Below are 23,483 nucleotides of genomic sequence, written 5' to 3'. Positions count from 1 at the left end.
TCTGAGCCCCAACACATAGGTCATATTGCTTAACTGAAGGGCCGGCGGACATATTCATTAACTGAAGGGCCGGCGGACATATTCATTAACTGAAGGGCCGGCGGACATATTCATTAACTGAAGGGCCGGCGGACATATTCATTAACTGAAGGGCCCGCGGACATATTCATTAACTGAAGGGCAGGTGGAGTCTCACTTTTGACTTTTGTAACTTATGTGACATCTCCACTGTAACTAATTCCTCTTGAGCTGAAATTTTGTATGAATGTCCAATTAAATGTGCTTTGAGAGTTCCAATTGGCTAATGTTCATGCCTCCTTGGAAACCATGAAACTTGGAAATGATGTTTCTTTCACCTGGGATCTAGAATAGTGACGTGGCAGCAACACTGAAAGTTTAGGCCGACCTCTACGTGTATAATAGGCTGACTTCTACGTGTATAATAGGCTGACTGTTATTCGGGAAGTCTGACGTGAGCAGTAACAGAAGCTATATTGTACATTACGCTACATTTCAGGTCGTAGCACTACTTTCGCTTTGAGAAACGGCACCGGCTTCGCGCCAGCTTACAAGTCGCTATGCGCGTCTTTCTTTTTCAAATGACCACGTGAATTACACGGGTTAGAATTGACCTGCAGCAGCAGAGTCTGTGGTGAGAGTCGACTGTTCGAGCGGTCTATGTGAGAGTCGACTGTTCGAGCGGTCTATGTGAGAGTTGACTGTTCGAGCGGTCTATGCGTGTCATCGTATCCCAATTGCGTAGATGTATGCACGCGATGTCAATCACTGGGTTGTCTGGTCCATACAGAATCAATTATTTACTAGTTGCCGTCATATAGGAGTGCAGCATTAAACGACAAACATTTTCAAATGGTTCGGAACGATTGCAAGCGCCCTATATGACGACTTACTATAACAGAAACATACGCAATTAGCAAACAATTGATGATTTATTCCATGATCACGTGACGTCATCCCATGTTATCTCGACTTCCCGTGTACATAATTCCACATAAGATAAACAACAACGATCACACTTAAAGCAATAAAACAATGTAAATGTATGAAGACTAACTACGAAACACGGATGTGCCGCCATGAGGGACGTGGCTCCAAGTAACACCGACTGTTGGTCATAAAATCACGTGGCTTCAGTAATGAACACATTTTCCCTGTTTGATAACACTCCAATTCAAGACGAATTCTTGCATAAAAACACGATTACTGTAACATAAATTGAAAACACTGAGTTTCATAAGTAAAATTTGGACAAAGTGTAGGTCAAAGGTGTAAAGAATATATTCCCCAAACATGTCGGCATACGTTCATTTATTACTGACCTGAATGACATGACATGATACTGCCGTGGCTCACCCGTGGGTGTTCCGGGTTAAGAGTCGGCCCCCAGCAACCTGAGGTGGTTACTAGAGAAGCACATCAATGCATCAGGTGGTTGGGGACTTTGTGGATTGTGTGTCATCGTATCGTAAACGCTTGGGGAGATGATCATTATGTCAATCCTCGAACTGGCTGGTCCAGACTGACTATATCCAGACAGCCGTCATACAGCTGGAATGTTGCTTAACATCGCAGAGTGCATCGATAAACAACAAGACCAAGCCAAGGCGCTCAGGCCACCATCTGGTGGTGTTCACGCGGACAGTGGGCTCAGTTGCCGAAGCTGGTAAAATATTGCGAGGGAAGGTTGTCCGAGTAGACCATCGTGTCCACCAAGAGCACCAGTGTAGATTAAGACTCCGGGATAAAGGGTCACCTTGTGGTTGAAACATTCGTCGCGCCCCGTTCCACAAAGCGAGCGTAGCGTTAAAACGATCGTAACTCCCATACTTGGACATGGACTTGCGACGACAGTTGCAGTGATACGATCGCTTTGTGGAGCCAGGCCCGAGTTCGACTCTCCACCTTGACACACTGTGTCACTCCCATGCCTGGTGTCCCGCCCGTTACTGGAATATTGCCGAGTGTTGCAAGAAAGAATTCAGTTATAACGGATCATAAATTCTTTGGTTTGTGTGTACATCACATAAACGTACGTAACATACAAAATAAAATCACAAAGCGGTCATAAATCCTATTTACGGTTTGTTACAAACCATCATGAAATGTTATTCGTCGCTCGTCACATAACCACATCAACAGCTGTTGTAAATATAGAGACATCGAAATAGCGAGACAATATTGACATACAGAAATAACACAAGCAAACACGCTGCATGGATGTATTAAATGTATACATTTGCATAAATGATAATAATCTGAGTGGCACCACATCTGTGGGCATGATCACGTGATGACCGAGGTCAGCTGAGCAAATATCGCCATGCTTGGTTAACCCTATCAGTTGCTACACAACCGATGAAGGCATGTTAGGTTAACCCTTTCACTGATTAAACAGCCGATGTCGGCAAATAGAGGTAATCTCAACAGTTCCTACACCGCCGGTGTTTGGTTTGGTTAAACCTTTAAGAGTACGGTGGGTTAATGCTATCGTTTGTCACTGTGGCTCAAATAGGTTTGTCTGTGGAGTAAGCTATTCAAACCACCAAAATGTAGCGTTGCTGTGGTTTAATTAACGCCTCAAGTGCTGAGCCCAGTCCGCACCTGGTAAAATGGTTCTTGCACATCCTTGGTCGCTGTTTTATGCTATAATGCCTCCCTGCCAATAGCTATCATGTTAATCTCACCAAAGACGCGTATACATCTCTCTAAGTCTTTGGTCTCACGTAAGTCCGTGTTTTGGATGAAGTCAATGCATGATTGTTTGGTCCTGCAACACACGAGCATCGATTGTACGAACATAATTAATTACCTCTTTATATTATAGGTTACACAGTAATATCCCAACGTATCAAAAGTCCAGCGCAAAGGTTAACCTACAATATGTGTTATGTGGTACCACCGAAGCCAACAGGTGACATTGTGTGCCCTTTTGGTACGAAGTTAACTAGGGTTAACCTGCAATGTCATTTGATAGGCATATGAAGTTATATAACAACTACCTGAAATAATAAATACATTGTAAAACAACTCAAAGCTCTTGATGCCCTTGATGCAAGCAAATACAAGACACGTGACCGCCCTGACTGGGTGGGCGCGCACATGCCGACTTCCTGTAGCTTCGACGGGGTACAGCACTGCCCAGTCCACGGTTATAATGCGCTGTTCATACACTGGGTCACTCGTGGCAGTGGTTTACTGATGTGTTCTGACAGGTCGCCGCTGTTGGACCATACAGTGTCACCTTATCATGTGCATGGATGTTGTCCTTACGACAGATATTATGTATCACGATTGATATAGTTTGTAGCCGCAATCTGGAATCAACCCGGCCGCGCAGTTATAGCATGGCAATCCCGGCCGCGCAGTTATAACAAGACGCACTCGGATGCGCAGTTTTAACATGATACACCCGGATGCGCAGTTTTAACATGACACATCCGGATGCGCAGTTTTAACATGACACACCCGGATGCGCAGTTACAACATGACACACCCGGATGCGCAGTTACAACATGACACACCCGGATGCGCAGTTACAACATGACACACCCGGATGCGAAGTTACAACATGACACACCCGGATGCGAAGTTACAACATGACACACCCGGATGCGCAGTTACAACATGACACACCACGGCTTTTTGCCAGATCCTGAACCAGACGTATTGTACTTCTTGGCCGCGTTAATGGCCGCCTCGAAAACATCCTTCAGTCCATCCTGCGTGAGAGCTGAGCACTCCACATAACCGACAGCATTCATTCGACTGGCTAACCTCTGGCCACGCTGGAATGTGATTGGATTTTGTCCATCACGCTGTAGCTGCTGAATGTCGTCGCTGTAGCCCTCTCGTAAGTCCTTTTTCGTTCCTACGAGGAGGACCGGCGTTCGGGGCCGGTAGTGACGCACTTCCGGTATCCATTTCTCCTCCACGTTCTCATAAGATGCGGGGTTGACGACGGAGAAGCACACGATGAAGACGTTGGTGTCTGGGTAAGCGAGGATACGCAAGCGGTCGTATTCTTCCTGCAACAAAAAATAACACGGGATGTGTATGAATGTATGTTTTATACAGGAATAAATAAGTATATAGTGTTCAGTGACATATAGGTATATATCGTTCAGGGACATACAATGAGGATATTATGTGAGTGTTCATGTCATACTGTGTTTACGACACGAGTGTCTAAATACCGGAATATAGGCACGAGTGTCGTAAACATAGTATGACATGAACACTAATATGATGTTCAATTTATTACGGAAGATGTCTACATACAGAGAAGAATTTTAGTGTTACCCATAAGGACAAGTCGCAATAGCAGCGGAACAACAATTTGTCGAATGACGTCAACAATCTACAGCTATGACGTCGTTTCTAGTGCGACGTCATTCCGACCTTACTTCACAATAAAATTCGAATGACGTCAACAATGCCCTTCAGATGACAGAAACAATACACTGATTTACTGATTTGTATGAACCCCGATGTTTGCCCTCGTAGGTAATCAAGAGAGAGTCTCATCCGTGTAACTTCTGATAATGAATATACGAGTTGATATGAGGAGTCACTGACGTCACAATGTTCTGCAAAGCGTTGTGATGCAATTTCATTGCAGCGATCCGCCGTGATATTGCTGGAATATTGCCAAAAGTGGCATAAAACAATACTCACTCATATACCGCTTGATCTCACCCAAACGATATTTTTTAGATCATAAAGGAATATATTGTTCAGGGACATATATGTATATATTGTTCAATGGTATATATATAGAGAGAGAGAGGTTATCACGCTTGTGTGTTTGGGGATGGTAAATATCCTGCATTAGGAATAAACATTGTATTTAGCGAACCTTGGCGAGCTAAATACATAGTGTTTATTCCTAATGCAGGATATTTACCATCCCCAAACACACAAGCGTGATAACCTCTTTATCATATAATGTCATTCTTTAATTCTGTGATTCAAAATCGCTTTCCCTCTGTCACAAACATTACCGAAACATTGCGAGTTTTCCTGGAATGGGCGCATTAATATTTATTACGTCACAGGGTAAGTGATGTGTCAGTCGGACAGTGACAGTAGCCAATATAGTTCCAACTGAAATCTGTTTCTTATACAGTGGCGAAGCAAAACAAAAATTGCTTTTTAATTGCCTCTCGCGGCAATCCATCGGTCTGTCCGCTAGAGTAACTGCCCTTTGTCAAAGGGAAGCTACTCTAACCCTAGTATATAAGACGTCACGGCCACGATCAGACGTTGTTGACAGTCGGTCTGTCCTGTCATAACGTTAATAAGTGTAGTCAGATGTACACACAGCGACAAAACGAAACAAGGTAACAATTCAAACATATTTCGGCCAAATCCAACTATTTTAATTTGTGGAGAAGGTTTCAAGCTGCAGAGGTCTACAAGCACAGATATGGCTACTGATCCCGCTTGGCTAGACCTCATGCCCTCGCAAAATTGTTTCGAAATTTTAACTCCAAAGTTGCCAAAACTTATAAAATGCCTTAGCTACGTCACAGTTAGACACTGATTTTCAGGATATTAGACTGTTCTTTTGATAATTATAGCAATCATCCCTGTAGTTTATCTAGATTCCCGATGGTTAATTCTGACTTGATCGCCGAATGACGAGGGCGACGCCATGTTTGTTTATAAACAGTGAAAGTAGTCCCTACTTGACCTTTGATATTTGCATCTCTATCCGCATATGACCCCAACGGATATCGTTTTTTAACCGTTAGCTTTATCCTGCCGAGAAACCTACCCATTATATGATAAAGGTATATATTGTACAGGGACATATAGATGTAAGTTAGTACGTGACAACTCAAACGTATATGTATACGATGTAGCGTATAATGGGCGTGTGTATATTCAGTCAGTACTCTGGCATCCGGGGCGTCCGCTTCATCTACAGTGTTATCAGTGTGCACCAGTGATGAGAGGGGTAACAACCTAACCCCTTTCAGAAACATAGCAGACCATAAGATGAAGAAGAATAAGAGAGGTGTATATATTTATTATATACACTGACCAAATATAACATATCATAATACAGTCAACAAGCAATATTCCAAATATTGCAGCAAACTATATCTGAGAAATAATTGCCCTGTGCTCCAGTTGTAGATGAGTGAGTGAGTTGGGTTTGAAGGGGCACTAATCTCTGGCTTCTGCTTACTAGCTGCAGTTAGTCGATTTGCTCGCTAACGCAACTGAGCGTTACTGGTCTACCGTCTGCAAGGACAGCTAAATAAACTTGGAAGAAATATATGTTTTACGCATTTTTTACCACTGATTGGTTACCCGTGATCCATGAAGATTTCGACAGAGGGCGCATGTTAATTAATTTCTTCAGCTTAAACAGACAGACAAAAAGAACAGCGGAAGCTCATCGGATGTCGTTATTTGGAAATACCCCTGATGCTTATAGTTTAATAATAAAAAAGTATCCCTACAATGAAAGCATTTTCGGTATTTGGATTGCGTGGGTAATACGATTACTACTCCCTTCTTGTCATCCATGTTTTCTGGTATAACAGTACACGTGTGTATTTGTCGTCATTCACTTGATGCTCAGTTAATGAATTTATTACAGGTATAATTAGCGGTAGCACCACTCAGATTACCTGATATAGGTTCCCATTTGGCATTTCTTGTGGGGTAATTATTCAATCTAAATCCAGGTTTGAAGTGAGGTGAAATGTGTGTTATGGCAGCCCAGCAAGAGATGAATGATCAGCTGATTTACCTTTTTGTAAATCAAGGGATCATTCCTAGCCATCAAAGGATCAACAGAAAATAAGTTATTAATCACTGTTATCTTGCACAGTGGATATGTCAAAAGTAAGTGTTTACATGTGTAGGTTTACTAAAGCAAAGGGAATACACTCATATCATGGCGTGAAGTGTCGATGTAAAAACAACATACTTTGTTCAAAGGGTTAACCGATAATACGTTGACTGAATGCTCGTTGTTATCTAAGAACGGTTTAAGAACCGTCGACATTGTGAAAATAGTTGGCACGTGGGCTTTCTCAGCTGACCTTTGAGACTTAACACCTATGTGAAACAGATGAAACAAACTAAATGATCAGTTGAGAAACGAACACTGGTTATAATATCCCGAAACGATATAAATATTTTAAAATATTTGACTGTTACAGAGACACGTGACATCGAATCCGTTTCCTTGTACAGCTGCAGACGTGTGAGATATATTCCTTTATGTGGATATTCACGGATGCATTCCTCGAACAAGGAAGCTGCCTAAATTGTACAAACAAGAAAGAAGTGAGCAAAGCTCACATACCCCCGTTATCCCCGCTGGTCAACAACATATAGTAAATAGTTTGTTAATTAATGAAATGTTACATATTTCTAACTGATTTTTTAACTTCAATGTTTTAAAAACTAAGATTGAGTTCCAGTGACAATCTCCCATGTTACCAGTGTTCACTACGAGGAAGTAGATCACCATGAACACCTTTGAATAAAAAAATGATTGAGGAGTTACATAAGAAGAATTATCAAAAGGACCAAAACTTGTTGATATAAAAACACATAAAAAAATTGAACAATGTCATAAAAGAAAATCAATAAATTAATAATTTCCATCTAGCCTTAAGGGATATGGTAAAGAATTCATAAATTCAAACTATCACAAAGCACAGATACTTATGATGATCTACATGTGTGGAAACAATTTTTGAAAATATATTAGCTATACAAAACCAGTCATCAAAATTTCTAAATTCCATCATGTTTCCATGAAAACAGCAAAAGACAAAACTTTCAGAATCTTATAAAAGATAAAAAACAATCATAGCGGTTAATGTAGCAAGTTTGCTGAAGCTAGGATACATCGTATTGTAAACATGGATCGTACAAAAACTCTACCCAAAATTTATGTTTCACCATGATTCCATGGAAACGGCAAAAATAAAAAAATTCAGAATCTTCATTCTGGCAAAAGGCACAAGTACTCATTGTGGTACATGTGTGTAGCAAGTTTGGTGAAGCTAGGGTGCATGGTTAAAAAGTTATGGGCCGTACAAAATACCCACCCTAAAAGTTTAAATTTCTAATGTTTCCATGGAAACGGCAAAAATTAAAAAAATCAGAATCTTCAAACTAGCAACAGGCACAAGTACTCATTGTGGTTAATGTGTGTAGAAAGTTTGGTGAAGCTAGGGTGCATAGTTAAAAAGATAAAGGCGTACAAAACACCCACCCTAAAAGTTTAAGTTTCTAATGTTTCCATGGAAACGGCAAAAATTAAAAATTCAGAATCTTCAAACTAGCAACAGGCACAAGTACTCATTGTGGTTAATGTGTGTAGACAGTTTGGTGAAGCTAGGGTGCATAGTTAAAAAGTTATGGGCCGTACAAAAGCTCGGAAGGACGGACGAACGGAACGCAAAAGTAAACGGGGGTATAACTTGGGTAGGTTGTAATTATGATATTGCATTTTGTTTTCATGCATCTGGTGTAGAATTGAACAAAATCATTCTTGTTCATCTACGTCTTGGTTGGAAAGTTCTTCGATGCGTGACAGACGTTGTTTTCACAAGTCTTTTCCTTTTTAACCGTGTATATGTTACAGTCAATGTGTAAAATGTGATTCACTCGGGAAATTTATAAAATGTCTAAATATTTCAGTTATTTAACATATTGACTAAAAACGATTAAGACGGCCAAAAGGGCTTAAAAACATCAAAATGGATTAATTATACTAGGATTAGAAGCCAAACAATATAGAAATCAGTCAACTGGTGATATTAAACATTAAAAAAATGTTTGGAATTCGTGATCATAATAATACAGATGGACATGCTCAGGTGAAATATTTACTTTGTGTTGCAAGTCAAAATAGTGTAAAAGAAAATCGCACAATTACCAAGTGTCTTATCAAAACTTCGTCACCATTACCGATGCTACCCACAAAGATACCTACATTTCCTTATTATTTCAAAAAACTGTATTTCATTTTGTTGATTAATGTGACCATACGCCCTTATACTATCAATAAAAGTGACAAATGCGCTTACGAATGGCGCAGCACAGGTCGCGCAATAGTTTAGATTTCTGCTATATCATCCGGGTACTCACGGGATAATACAACAACAAAGGCAACCACCAGTCCCGGGAAATTGCTTTAGATCAGTGCCCCTTTAACGCCGCTTTCAAAAGTAGTTCAGTTATATCGCGGCGTGTCAGCTTAATGTGGGAGGAAAGCCCGAAGTGATGCAGGTCTCAGACGTTTACCACTTCGGTGAAACCCACGAGCACGGGTATGGTGCTGACAAACCTAGAAACATTATCGATGCGAACCAGGATTGGAACTCTACACAGCGAATCGCGGCGCCTTAGACGACAGGGCCACCCGTGCCCCCAGCTGCAGATGAACAAGCACTATTATATCAATATATTTGGGAACCCTAAGACTTAGTGTTCTGGCCCCTGTTCCACAAAGTGATCGTAGCACTAAGACGTGTAGTGCTCAACAGTACAATCACGTTGACAACGGTATAAGGGTCTACACCGACACGTCCCGATTACAGTATAGCGAAGAGGTTTTCATCCTTAGACCTTTGTCTGATTTGTCATCCGCTAACTTCTCACCAATGCCTATCAAAGAATTCAAGTTTAACTAAATGCATACTGTGAATAAAACACGTATATACCTTCAGTTATTGTAAGTTACTAAAACCACATCTCCTGATAAGTACATTGTAATTGAATCAGCAGTGTGTTTAGGAAATCTGTTAACTCAAAGGAAAGAAGTTAGTTAACCCTTGGCTAAGAACTCTTAAAAGTGTAAATAATTATATGTTTTTGTTATTAGTAAACCAGTGTTCGACATAATCTGTGGTTTGAGTGTTTTTAAACATGATGAGAGACTAGTCAGAAGGTTGCTTCTTTTATTTACTACTAAGCTTTAACCTTATAATGATTTTAAAAATTATTCGGCTTTGTTTCACGTTTTCATTTGAATGAAGGTTTTTGTCTCTAGTATTATGGAGCTTGGACCTGTCCATTATCAAGTGAGGGGTGTGATTAACGGAGTGGAGTAGAGTCACCCCGCCTTACAACAATTACTGAGTCGAACTGACGGAAGACGAAAGAAGGCTGCACCTTCGCAACAGATCGCTGATGCCCATCGCGCCCCAGACACCGGTCGTCAAGTATGGGGAGGTTGGCGTAGCCTAGCGTACGTACATACGTACGTGCGTATGGTATGGTATTGTGTCAAGGGTGCCAAGTTTGATGAGGTGTCACATTCGTCCCAGCATGCATCGCGTTTCTCACTCACCTGCCCCGCGGTGTCGTAGAGGCCAAGCACCGTTGGCTGTCCGTCCACCGTCACCGTCACTGCAACAACAACGCAACAGTCAACCCACCTGGATACAAGACTTGATAAGCAGAACAACATTTAACCACACCATAGTTTAAAACCAGAATCTAACACACGAATCACGTGCTGTTGCATGTACTCTTGTAGAAACGCTCTAAACCGGGGCGTGTTCTCTACACAGGCTACTGATTGTAACATGAAAAAGGTCGGAATGACGTCACATTAGAAACTACGTCAGAGCCTCCACAGAAGCACTTGGCACCCGCTCGGCCGCCAAAGTTTGGTTTTTGCAATAACCTACGCTGTTCGATGACGAGCAAAAGAAACCTTACGAATTACTGGTGTAAAAAAGTTCTATAGTACCCATTATTTCTTATCCTTTTGAGCTCTCCTTTAAATTCAATGATGACGATCAGTTTCGCGAACACCTGGTATCATTACTATTTGATAGTGATTCATAAAAACATACTAATGACATGGTCGGAATGGACTCTAGATATTTCTAGATATGGAAAGGGTTTGTCGCATTTTAATTATAATAATAATTATTATTACTATCATTATCATTATTATTATTATTATAGTGTGACGTCATTCCAACCTCATTACGTTACAATAACATTCGAATGAGGTCAACAATGCCGCCCGGATGACGTAAACAATAGGGGTGCGCGTGAAGTGATATTTGCACTAGTGCACATACATAGAATAAATGAATAAATGAGATCCCGTGTTATACCAATTCTGTGAAACGAGTGAATAGAATCAGTATAACACGGGAGCGAGTTTCGTATATCATGTATTACTTGTTAATTATTTTTTTTTAATTTCACTGCCGTGTGAATAGGCTGACATCTACCCTATCTTGCTGACATCTATGCTTAATTTAAATGAGTTCAACAGAATAAAACTTTAAACAAGTGAAAAGTATATACTTATTAATTTAATGCCAAATTTAGAAATCAGAGGTCTGTTCCACAAAGCTATCCTGACTCCCATACGAAGCTATCCTAACTACCAAACTTAAACGGCCTATGAAGATCTGGGGTAGAATAGGTCTTCAGCAACCCACGCTTGCAGTGGTGGTCAGGCTCGCTGACTGTGTTGATGCATGTCATCGATCCCAATTGCGTGGATCGATGCTCATGTTGTCAATCACTGTATTGTCTGGTTCAGGCTCGATCACTTACAGGCCGCCGCCATATAGCTGGAATATTGCTGAATGCGGCGTTAAACAACAAACAAACCCATACTTAAATATCGAGTTATGACTGTCGTTGTGCTACGATAGCCTCGTGACGGGGCCCTGTGCCACAAAGTTTACAATCACATCACAATGCCCTGTGACGTAATTTGAGGAATTTGTTGGAAGATCCACCAGCAAGACAATGCCATGTGAAGTCAGCCTAGCAACAGGGTTGCTGGGGTCATCGAGCTCCTCTCAGTGATCTATCATCTCTACACACAATGTCATTGAAAAAGCCCAGGGATGTTGGGAGTTTTCATTATTTTAAGTGAAACTTGTTCCGGTACACGAGCAGGCGCTTTGGTATTACACTGTGTAACACAACTGTATGTTTATTAAACGGGTGATTTCACGGGCGAGTAATCAACGATTTTTTTCACCTCGGATATTTCCAACCCCATAGGTAACAAAGGTATCCCCGTACCAAGACATGCCTTCTGAACTTCTTGAACATTTAATTAAAATTACTGACTCGGACTTGCGCGCATGCGCCAGTTTGTATCCATGTGGCAGTACCTCGAATCTACTCGTATCTAACAACGGACAAGTTCGGGTTACCATGCTTTCGCCGCTTCTACATACATGTGATCATATTCGATCAGAATGTCCAACGTGGCAATATGTTCTACACAAGCAGTGCGAGTCGAGGCCTGTGTCTTGAAGACAGCGGTTACTCCCCATACCAACCTGCAGTGATTCACGCCTCGGACCAGCGCCTGATTCACGCCTCGGACCAGCGCCTGATTCACGACTCGGACCAGCGCCTGATTCACGCCTCGGACCAGCGCCTGATTCACGACTCGGACCAGCGCCTGATTCACGACTCGGACCAGCGCCTGATTCACGACTCGGCATAATAACCCGTTGGTTGTATGACGCAGTGCAAAGCTCCATGTTCCCGTGAACCTCCAGGAAGTGGGATTTCCCCCGTCCCTCTGCAGAAGCCCACTAATCAACATGTAGGGTAATATAGGAACTCACTACATTAGGCGGTACCCAAGAAGATCCGGGTTAGAATAGGTCTTCAGGAACCCATGCTTGCCCTAAAAGGCGACTTTGCTTGTCGACAGAGGAGACTAACGGCTTTGTGAAATTGTTTAATGCACGACATCGTATCCTAATTGCTCATGATACCAATCACTGGATTGTCTGGTCCAGACTCGATTATTTACAAACTGCCGTCACATAACTGGAATATTGGTGAGTGCGGCGTTAAACAACAAGTAAATAAAGAAAGTTTTCACTACATTAGACGGATGGGGGTATTACGTTTTCACTTCATTAGACAGGTGGGGTATTAAGTACGTTTTCACTACATTAGATGGGTGGGTTGTTAAGTTTTCACTACATTAGACGGGTGGGGTGTTTAATTTTCACTACATTAGACGGGTGGGGTAGTATGTTTTCACTACATGAGATAGTTTTCACTACGTTAGACAGGTGGGGTATTAAGTACGTTTTCACTACATAAGATGGGTAGGGTGTTAAGTTTTCACTACATTAGATGGGTGGGGTGTTACGTTTACGCTACATTAGACGGGTGGGGTGTTAAGTTTTCAAAACATTAGATGGGTGGGGTATTAAGTTTTCACAACATTAGATGGGTGGGGGTATTATGTTTTCACTACATTAGACGGGTGGGGTGTTAAATTTTCAAAACATTAGATGGGTGGGGTATTAAGTTTTCACTACCTTAGACGGGTGGGGTGTTAAGTTTAACCGCCATAAAATGCCATAAAAAGACTATCAAAAGATCAAAGAGGAGTTGCAATAATAGTTGAAATTGATGTAATGACCCATTCTCGACTTCCCCAAGTATCAGATCTCCATTCTAGTACGACATGTGTACCCTGCACCCATGGCTTCGTTCTGCGTCGTCCAATCAAATTACACCCATGGGCGAGAGGAAGTTTTGGCGAAGTTATACATAATAGAGACGAATAAGGTGACGCGAATGGGTTCAGAGTATTTATCGTTACAGAATGGATATATAATGCCCTGTATTATCGAGGACGGTCATGTTATGGAGTTAATGAAATATGTTATATCTGAGCCAACATTCCTCCAATGAAGTCACCGAGGAGGAAAACGTCCAAAAGAAATGTTAGTTGGCAAAACTTATGCAAGTGGGAAATGTCATCCCTATGTGACCTCCATGCCTCGCGAAACTGAAAGTTTTCAAACAGTTGGGTCGACTGTCGTGGAGCATGCTGGTCGCGGCAGTCTCGTTCATGTTTGTTAATCTGTCCTGCCTGTTAATCACTCCTTCCCCCGATTACAGACCGCATTCAGAATGCTACCTCAACTCAAAGGTTGAACTCGAAGTTGGTAAACACTGGGAGACTCAAGGTCGAGGCCTCACTAATGAAGCGTTTAACAGGGAGTCTCAGTCGGCTTGGCGAGGATTTCCTCCTAAGTGTAGAGAAAAACTCAGTTAACGTTGTTGAACCTCGAAATAGCCGAGAAGCCCGAGAAACGGCCCAGCCTAAAGAGCACCTGGAAACTAAAAGGACTAAAGAGAGGCGATGTGATTAAAAAAGTAATTCTTTTCTCGGCATTCTGCGTGCGCTTTAAAGCAAGCACGCAAGTCTTCAGTGCACAGGCTTAGCGTTACCGTTACGCAGTTTAATGACACGAGGATATTGGATTGTCTCACGCGCGCTGACAATGCCAAGAATTTCTCGCGAAATGTATCACACGGCTTAGACAATACGCGCATATTGAATATTGCTGTCCCCGCTAGACAATAGACGTAGAAGTCCGGTCACGCTTGGCGTTCAACCTTCTCTCATTAACATAGATGCTTTATTGTATTCTATTGGATTTTTTCGCTACTTTCGTTCAGGAATAAACCAGTATTGATTCAACTCCCCCTCAATTACAACGTGGACTCTTCCACATGCATTATAGATCGTACCCATTATGGAATAGAGGGGTCAAAGTTTGGGTCAATCGATATAGACAGATGGCTGGGAAACAAAGGAATAAATTAGCAGATTCAGGTGAATATGGCAAATAACGCAGTTAAATAAAAACGCTTACCTGCATAATTTTCGAACACAGTCGGAACATGATCGGTGGGGAATTTGTTCGTGGTGTAACTAACGAGTAAACACGTCTTGCCCACAGCACCGTCCCCCACAACGACGCACTTGACATAATCCGCTCCCGAGGGTGGCGCATCTCCCCCGCCCTCCATCCCGTGGGTTAAGGCCTACACACAACCTGGGGTGGTAATCCAACACGGGTAGGAAAGAAATAATCCCTTTTTCCTCTCCAGAAAATCCAAACGCTGAAAGATGCTGTGCGACTCGCTTGCCGTCTGCTCGCCGTGCGCGTGACGTCACAACCAGGAAACAGCACTTGACAGTGGAGCGTATGCGCGTTCAGCCCTTGCTTCTGGTCTACACTGGAACAGACTGCAAACTCGTCATGCGTTTCTTTGGCAATGCACGTGCCACAGAAGTAAACCAATACTTCAGGAGCCGAAGAGAGAAGCGTGAATCTGTCTCTCAATCCGATCACTCCAGTCTGCAGTCTCTATCTGCTATGAGGAAGTACTTGCGTAGGGTACAGATAACAGTTAAAAAGTCGATTGAATTTAAGAAATGTGGGGCAAGCTGACATTTGTCTGTCCTCGCGGATGCCCCCATATCCTGAATATACTATTACGTTGATAACATGGTGAAGTGTATTTCAAAATGCGAGCATGTAAACTACGACAGAATGTACAGGTCGGAGACGGATGGAGGTGTTTCGTGGGATGGGAAGTTTGCATTGTGACGTCACAATGACTCAACTTGCCGCGATGACAGGCAACGGTCTCCTCCACAGAGCGAGGCCCAGCACGTAGCCCGACAATTGCGATACGTTTCGGATAATAACTAAATAGCGATTGCAAATCAGCAATTGGGGAAAAATGGAAAATATGTTTATGGTCCTGTTTTGATCATGGTTATGGCAGTAGGAAGGCTGAATATAGTTCATATCCACAAGTAGTCTATTTCTTATATAATTTTTTTTTTAAATGCTATCGACGAACCCGTAAATACTGCATTAGGCCTTTCTGGGGCGTAACTAGGGACAAGTAAAAAATTTTTTTTATTTAAATCTTTATTCACATTTCAAATAAAATACAATGTGTAACATCTCAACAATTATACATTATTCAAAATCCACTCCCTTTACATCAAACATTCAAAACATATTGCAGATATAGACAACCATAAAATATGATATTATTCTAATAATCTTTGCTGGGATTGAAAAGTTTGCGGAAGGAAGACCAGAACTTAAAGAAAGCTGTATAAGTGCAATTTGAGAATGCAATTAATTTGGTCATATTGTAGTGAGGAATATGTAAATTGTAAGCACATGACTGCTGCATAGCTTGACATAGGTTTAACGATCTTTACTATGTTACCTAAAAAACGTTAGTACTTTCAAATACCATTGTAATTATTATTAAACAAGTAAATATCACATCAAACACTAGTAGTGAACATTGATGCTTACAGAGCTATAAAGACTCCAACAATGACGCCGCATCCACATATTGCAAACCTATGACGTAGCAGTACAGATTCGAACCTAAGTCCTCGTGCATGGTCGGGCACCTAATCGCCCCCTCGGAATTAATGTTAAAACACCTTATCCACTTAACACGTATGACTCGTGCACACAGTGTTAAAACAAGGAAAGTGCTCAATCCCCCGGATATATTACCGATATACTATGAAAGAGACAAGTCAAAAGAAACTTTTAAACCAGGTCAATTTGAAAAAGAATACTCTGTACACAGCAGTTCAAGTAATATGTAAAACCTTTGCGCACATTATGTGATGTTGCAGTAGTGAAACTATTGGAAATAAACGTACATTTCCCCTTGTATATTTACGTGATTTTTCATTCCTTACATCTGTTGCTTATTTCTCAGAAGTGTGAATTGAGTTTGTTTGAACGATTTCAGATCGCTGAGTTATGTACGGACAAATATAAAAGGCACATTATCAGATCAAAGTTTCCATACTGTTATACATGCAACACATTTGTTGTAGTTACATCAACAAGAAACATTGAGAAATATTTTCTTTAATTGTTAATTGCACACGACCCTTCCAGCCATTCAGTAAGACGACCCTTCCAGCCTCACAATAAAACGGCCCTTCCATCCATTCAATAACACGACCCTTCCAGCCTCACAATAACACGACCCTTCCAGCCATTCAGTAACACGACCCTTCCAGCCAATCAATAACACGACCCTTCCAGCCATTTAATAACACGACCCTTCTAGCCTCACAATAACACGACCCTTCCAGCCTCACAATAACACGACCCTTCCAGCCTCACAATAACACGACCCTTCCAGCCATTCAATAACACGACCCTTGCAGCCATTTAATAACACGACCCTTCTAGCCTCACAATAACACGACCCTTCCAGCCTCACAATAACACGACCCTTCTAGCCTCTCAATAACACGACCCTTCCAGCCGTTCAATGACACCACCCTTCAAGCCATTCAAAAACACGACCCTTCCAGCCTCACAATAACACGACCCTTCCAGCCATTCAATAACACGATCCTTTCAGCCATTCAAAAATACGACCCCTCCAGCCATTCAAAAATACGACCCTTCCAGCCTCACAATAACACGACCCTTCCAGCCATTCAATAAAACGACCCTTCCAGCATTCAATTACACGATCCTTTCAGCCATTAAAAAATACGACCCTTCCAGCCTCACAATAACACCACCATTCCAGCCTCACAATAACACGACCCTTCCAACCTCACAATAACACGACCCTTCCAGCCATTCAATAACACGACCCTTCTAGCCTCACGATAACACGACCCTTCCAGCCTCACAATAACACGACCCTTCCAGCCTCAAAATAACACGACCCTTCCAGCCATTCAATAACACGGCCCTTCCAGCCATTTAATAACAAGGCCCTTCCAGCCATTCAATAACACGACCCTTCTAGCCTCACAATAACACGACCCTTCCAGCCTCACAATAACACGACCCTTCAAGCCTCAAAATAACACGACCCTTCCAGCCATTCAATAACACGACCCTCCAGCCATTCAGTAACACGACCCTTCAAGCCTCGCAATGACACGCCACTTCCAGCCTCACAATAACACGACACAGTGTCATACAGCAGCCAGTGTCAGGCAGCAGGCAGCGTCATACAACAGCCAGTGTCATACAACAGGGAATGTCAGACAACAGCCAGTGTCAGGCAGCAGGCAGTGTCACACAGCAGCCAGTGTCATACAACAGGAAATGTCAGACAACAGCCAGTGTCACACAGCAGGCAGTGTCATACAACAGGAAATGTCAGACAACAGCCAGTGTCAGGCAGCAGGCAGTGTCATACAACAGCCAGTGTCATACAACAGGAAATGTCAGACAACAGGCAGTGTCAGGCAGCAGGCAGTGTCATACAGCAGCCAGTGTCATACAACAGGAAATGTCAGACAACAGCCAGTGTCACACAGCAGGCAGTGTCATACAACAGGAAATGTCAGACAACAGCCAGTGTCAGGCAGCAGGCAGTGTCATACAACAGCCAGTGTCATACAACAGGAAATGTCAGACAACAGGCAGTGTCAGGCAGCAGGCAGTGTCATACAGCAGCCAGTGTCATACAACAGGAAATGACAGACAGCAGCCAGTGTCAGGCAGCAGGCAGTGTCATACAACAGGAAATGTCAGACAACAGCCAGTGTCAGGCAGCAGGCAGTGTCATACAACAGGAAATGTCAGACAACAGGCAGTGTCAGGCAGCAGGCAGTGTCATACAGCAGCCAGTGTCATACAACAGGAAATGTCAGACAGCAGCCAGTGTCAGGCAGCAGGCAGTCTCAGAGAGCAGGCAGTGCCACACAGCAGGAAATGTCACACAACAGGCAGCGTCACACAGCAGGCAGTGTCACACAGAAGCCAGTGTCATACAACAGCCAGTGTCACACAGAAGCCAGTGTCATACAGCAGGCAGTGTCATACAACAGGAAATGTCATACAACAGCCAGTGTCATACAACAGGAAATGTCACACAGAAGCCAGTGTCATACAACAGGCAGTGTCATACAGGCAGTGTCATACAGCAGGCAGTGTCACACAGCAGGCAGTGTCACACAGCAGGCAGTGTCATACAGCAGGCAGTGTCATACAGCAGCCAGTATCATACAGCAGGCAGTGTCATATAGCAGGCAGTGTCACACAGCAGGCAGTGTCATACAGCAGCCAGTGTCACACAGCAGGCAGTGTCATACAGCAGGCAGTGTCATAGAGCAGCCAGTGTCATACAGCAGGCAGTGTCATATAGCAGGCAGTGTCACACAGCAGGCAGTGTCATACAGCAGCCAGTGTCACACAGCAGGCAGTGTCATACAGCAGGCAGTGTCATACAGCAGCCAGTGTCACACAGCAGGCAGTGTCATACAGCAGGCAGTGTCATACAGCAGCCAGTGTCACACAGCAGGCAGTGTCACACAGCAGGCAGTGTCATACAGCAGCCAGTGTCATACAGCAGGCAGTGTCATACAGCAGCCAGTGTCATACAGCAGGCAGTGTCACACAGCAGGCAGTGTCATACAGCAGCCAGTGTCATACAGCAGGCAGTGTCATACAGCAGGCAGTGTCACACAGCAGGCAGTGTCACACAGCAGGCAGTGTCATCAACAGGCAGTGTCACAAAGCAGGCAGTGTCACACAGCAGGCAGTGTCACACAGCAGGCAGTGTCAGACAGTACAATGTTTTCATGTTGTATGTAAACCCGAGTGCTGTGACTTCTGCTGGTGTCCTCTGTGTGGTGTTTCACAGTACATGTCCTCAACAGAAGTCATCAGGTCGAACACAAGATGGAGAACAGCCAAGACAAATGATCACTTGAACCTCTGAACTCTGGTGAGATAAATAGAAGCACAAGAAAGAACACAAAATTGTTTTTAGTTTTTATTCACAAACGTCAATGCATGCAGACACAAATGTTTGTTTGTTTGTTGTTTAACCCAACACTCCAGCAGTATGACGACAGTCTGTAAATAATCGAGTCTGCACCACACAATCCAGTGATTGACATCATGAGCATTGATCCACACAATTGGGACACAATGACATGCATCAACCAAGTCAGCGAGTCTGAGGCACAAATGCAGACATCTCGGTTTACTAATCCAAACTATTGGTACAAAATGGAAATGGGAGTGTGTGAAATATTAAATAATGATGATCAGATCTGTTACAGATTTATTACAGTTGCCCAAAATGCAGGATCAGAAATCGTCCTCATACAGAACACAAGTTCAATGGAAGGACAAACTGGATTATCTCCCTTAGATCACATAGTCAGTTTTAACTTTACAAAGTTATCTCCCTTTACTCAAAGCACATAATCCTTAGCCATTCTGCTCCATATACGTGTGTAAATAATAATGATGATGATTGGATCTGTCATATTAATGTATTTCAACATCGTCTTCAGGTTGAAATACGACCTGAACAATTTGCAAATTCCTACTGTTCCTGCAAGGCTGGGTAACTGAACAATATCAATAAAATCAGATCTTAGTTCTCGCTACCCCTAAACAAGTGCCCTGTTGGTTCCATCAAGACACTCACTGAGCTACATGATGCACCCTAGTGCCCCACTGGTTCCATCAAGACACTCCACTGAGCTACATGATGCACCCTAGTGCCCCACTGGTTCCATCAAGACACTCACTGAGCTACATGATGCACCCTAGTGACCCACTGGTTCCATCAAGACACTCACTGAGCTACATGATGCACCCTAGTGCCCCACTGGTTCCATCAAGACTCTCACTGAGCTACATGATGCATCCTACTGCCCCACTGGTTCCATCAAGACACTCCACTGAGCTACATGATGCACCCTACTGCCCCACTGGTTCCATCAAGACACTCACTGAGCTACATGATGCACCCTAGTGCCCCACTGGTTCCATCAAGACACTCCACTGAGCTACATGATGCACCCTAGTGCCCCACTGGTTCCATCAAGACACTCACTGAGCTACATGATGCACCCTAGTGCCCCACTGGTTCCATCAAGACACTCACTGAGCTACATGATGCACCCTAGTGCCCCACTGGTTCCATCAAGACTCTCACTGAGCTACATGATGCATCCTACTGCCCCACTGGTTCCATCAAGACACTCCACTGAGCTACATGATGCACCCTACTGCCCCACTGGTTCCATCAAGACACTCCACTGAGCCACATGATGCACCCTACTGCCCCACTGGTTCCATCAAGACACTCACTGAGCTACATGATGCACCCTAGTGCCCCACTGGTTCCATCAAGACACTCACTGAGCTACATGATGCATCCTAGTGCCCCACTGGTTCCATCAAGACACTCACTGAGCTACATGATGCACCCTACTGCCCCACTGGTTCCATCAAGACACTCACTGAGCTACATGATGCACCCTACTGCCCCACTGGTTCCATCAAGACACTCCACTGAGCTACATGATGCACCCTACTGCCCCACTGGTTCCATCAAGACACTCCACTGAGCTACATGATGCATCCTACTGCCCCACTGGTTCCATCAAGACACTCACTGAGCTACATGATGCACCCTAGTGCCCCACTGGTTCCATCAAGACACTCACTGAGCTACATGATGCATCCTACTGCCCCACTGGTTCCATCAAGACACTCACTGAGCTACATGATGCACCCTAGTGCCCCACTGGTTCCATCAAGACACTCACTGAGCTACATGATGCACCCTAGTGCCCCACTGGTTCCATCAAGACACTCCACTGAGCTACATGATGCATCCTACTGCCCCACTGGTTCCATCAAGACACTCACTGAGCTACATGATGCACCCTAGTGACCCACTGGTTCCATCAAGACACTCCACTGAGCTACATGATGCACCCTAGTGCCCCACTGGTTCCATCAAGACACTCACTGAGCTACATGATGCACCCTAGTGCCCCACTGGTTCCATCAAGACACTCCACTGAGCTACATGATGCACCCTAGTGCCCCACTGGTTCCATCAAGACACTCACTGAGCTACATGATGCACCCTAGTGCCCCACTGGTTCCATCAAGACACTCCACTGAGCTACATGATGCACCCTACTGCCCCACTGGTTCCATCAAGACACTCACTGAGCTACATGATGCACCCTAGTGCCCCACTGGTTCCATCAAGACACTCACTGAGCTACATGATGCACCCTAGTGCCCCACTGGTTCCATCAAGACTCTCACTGAGCTACATGATGCACCCTAGTGACCCACTGGTTCCATCAAGACACTCCACTGAGCTACATGATGCACCCTAGTGCCCCACTGGTTCCATCAAGACACTCACTGAGCTACATGATGCACCCTAGTGCCCCACTGGTTCCATCAAGACACTCACTGAGCTACATGATGCACCCTAGTGCCCCACTGGTTCCATCAAGACACTCACTGAGCTACATGATGCACCCTAGTGCCCCACTGGTTCCATCAAGACTCTCACTGAGCTACATGATGCACCCTAGTGCCCCACTGGTTCCATCAAGACTCTCACTGAGCTACATGATGCACCCTAGTGCCCCACTGGTTCCATCAAGACACTCACTGAGCTACATGATGCACCCTAGTGCCCCACTGGTTCCATCAAGACACTCCACTGAGCTACATGATGCATCCTACTGCCCCACTGGTTCCATCAAGACTCTCACTGAGCTACATGATGCACTCTAGTGCCCCACTGGTTCCATCAAGACACTCACTGAGCTACATGATGCACCCTAGTGCCCCACTGGTTCCATCAAGACACTCCACTGAGCTACATGATGCACCCTACTGCCCCACTGGTTCCATCAAGACACTCACTGAGCTACATGATGCACCCTAGTGACCCACTGGTTCCATCAAGACACTCCACTGAGCTACATGATGCACCCTAGTGCCCCACTGGTTCCATCAAGACTCTCACTGAGCTACATGATGCACCCTACTGCCCCACTGGTTCCATCAAGACACTCACTGAGCTACATGATGCACCCTAGTGCCCCACTGGTTCCATCAAGACACTCACTGAGCTACATGATGCACCCTAGTGCCCCACTGGTTCCATCAAGACACTCACTGAGCTACATGATGCACCCTAGTGCCCCACTGGTTCCATCAAGACACTCACTGAGCTACATGATGCACCCTAGTGCCCCACTGGTTCCATCAAGACACTCCACTGAGCTACATGATGCACCCTAGTGCCCCACTGGTTCCATCAAGACACTCCACTGAGCTACATGATGCATCCTACTGCCCCACTGGTTCCATCAAGACACTCACTGAGCTACATGATGCACCCTAGTGCCCAACTGGTTCCATCAAGACACTCACTGAGCTACATGATGCATCCTACTGCCCCACTGGTTCCATCAAGACACTCACTGAGCTACATGATGCACCCTAGTGACCCACTGGTTCCATCAAGACACTCCACTGAGCTACATGATGCACCCTAGTGCCCCACTGGTTCCATCAAGACACTCCACTGAGCTACATGATGCACCCTAGTGCCCCACTGGTTCCATCAAGACACTCCACTGAGCTACATGATGCATCCTACTGCCCCACTGGTTCCATCAAGACACTCCACTGAGCTACATGATGCACCCTAGTGACCCACTGGTTCCATCAAGACACTCCACTGAGCTACATGATGCACCCTAGTGCCCCACTGGTTCCATCAAGACACTCCACTGAGCTACATGATGCACCCTAGTGCCCCACTGGTTCCATCAAGACACTCCACTGAGCTACATGATGCATCCT

The 23,483-nt window shown here is 44.0% G+C and overlaps 1 protein-coding gene across 1 annotated transcript; it reads right to left on the bottom strand.

Annotated features, from left to right (window-relative positions):
- Positions 1-937: 937 nt before the first annotated feature.
- On the bottom strand, positions 938-15,396 carry LOC124126469 (cdc42 homolog). Its single transcript, XM_046489910.2, has 3 exons — positions 14,679-15,396; positions 10,349-10,407; positions 938-4,046 (listed from the first exon to the last, which is right to left on the bottom strand). Exons 1-3 carry the CDS (start codon positions 14,833-14,835, stop codon positions 3,639-3,641), a joined length of 624 nt encoding a protein of 207 aa, XP_046345866.1. The 5' UTR covers positions 14,836-15,396; the 3' UTR covers positions 938-3,638.
- Between the last annotated feature and the right edge of the window lie 8,087 nt (positions 15,397-23,483).

This window comes from Haliotis rufescens, unplaced genomic scaffold, assembly GCF_023055435.1.
Source record: "Haliotis rufescens isolate VD_foot unplaced genomic scaffold, xgHalRufe1.0.p SCAF_72, whole genome shotgun sequence".
Taxonomy (NCBI): domain Eukaryota; kingdom Metazoa; phylum Mollusca; class Gastropoda; order Lepetellida; family Haliotidae; genus Haliotis; species Haliotis rufescens.
This window is presented reverse-complemented; position numbering and strand designations above follow the sequence as displayed.

Bases quoted from the DNA above. Each gene is read 5' to 3' on its own strand.
- LOC124126469 (XM_046489910.2), bottom strand. From the start codon at position 14,835: ATGGAGGGCGGGGGAGATGCGCCACCCTCGGGAGCGGATTATGTCAAG. The intron at 10,408-14,678 runs GTAAGCGTTTTT...TTGTTGTTGCAG, and splicing joins TGTGTTCGAAAATTATGCAG to TGACGGTGACGGTGGACGGA. The intron at 4,047-10,348 runs GTGAGTGAGAAA...TTTTTGTTGCAG, and splicing joins TCTACGACACCGCGGGGCAG to GAAGAATACGACCGCTTGCG.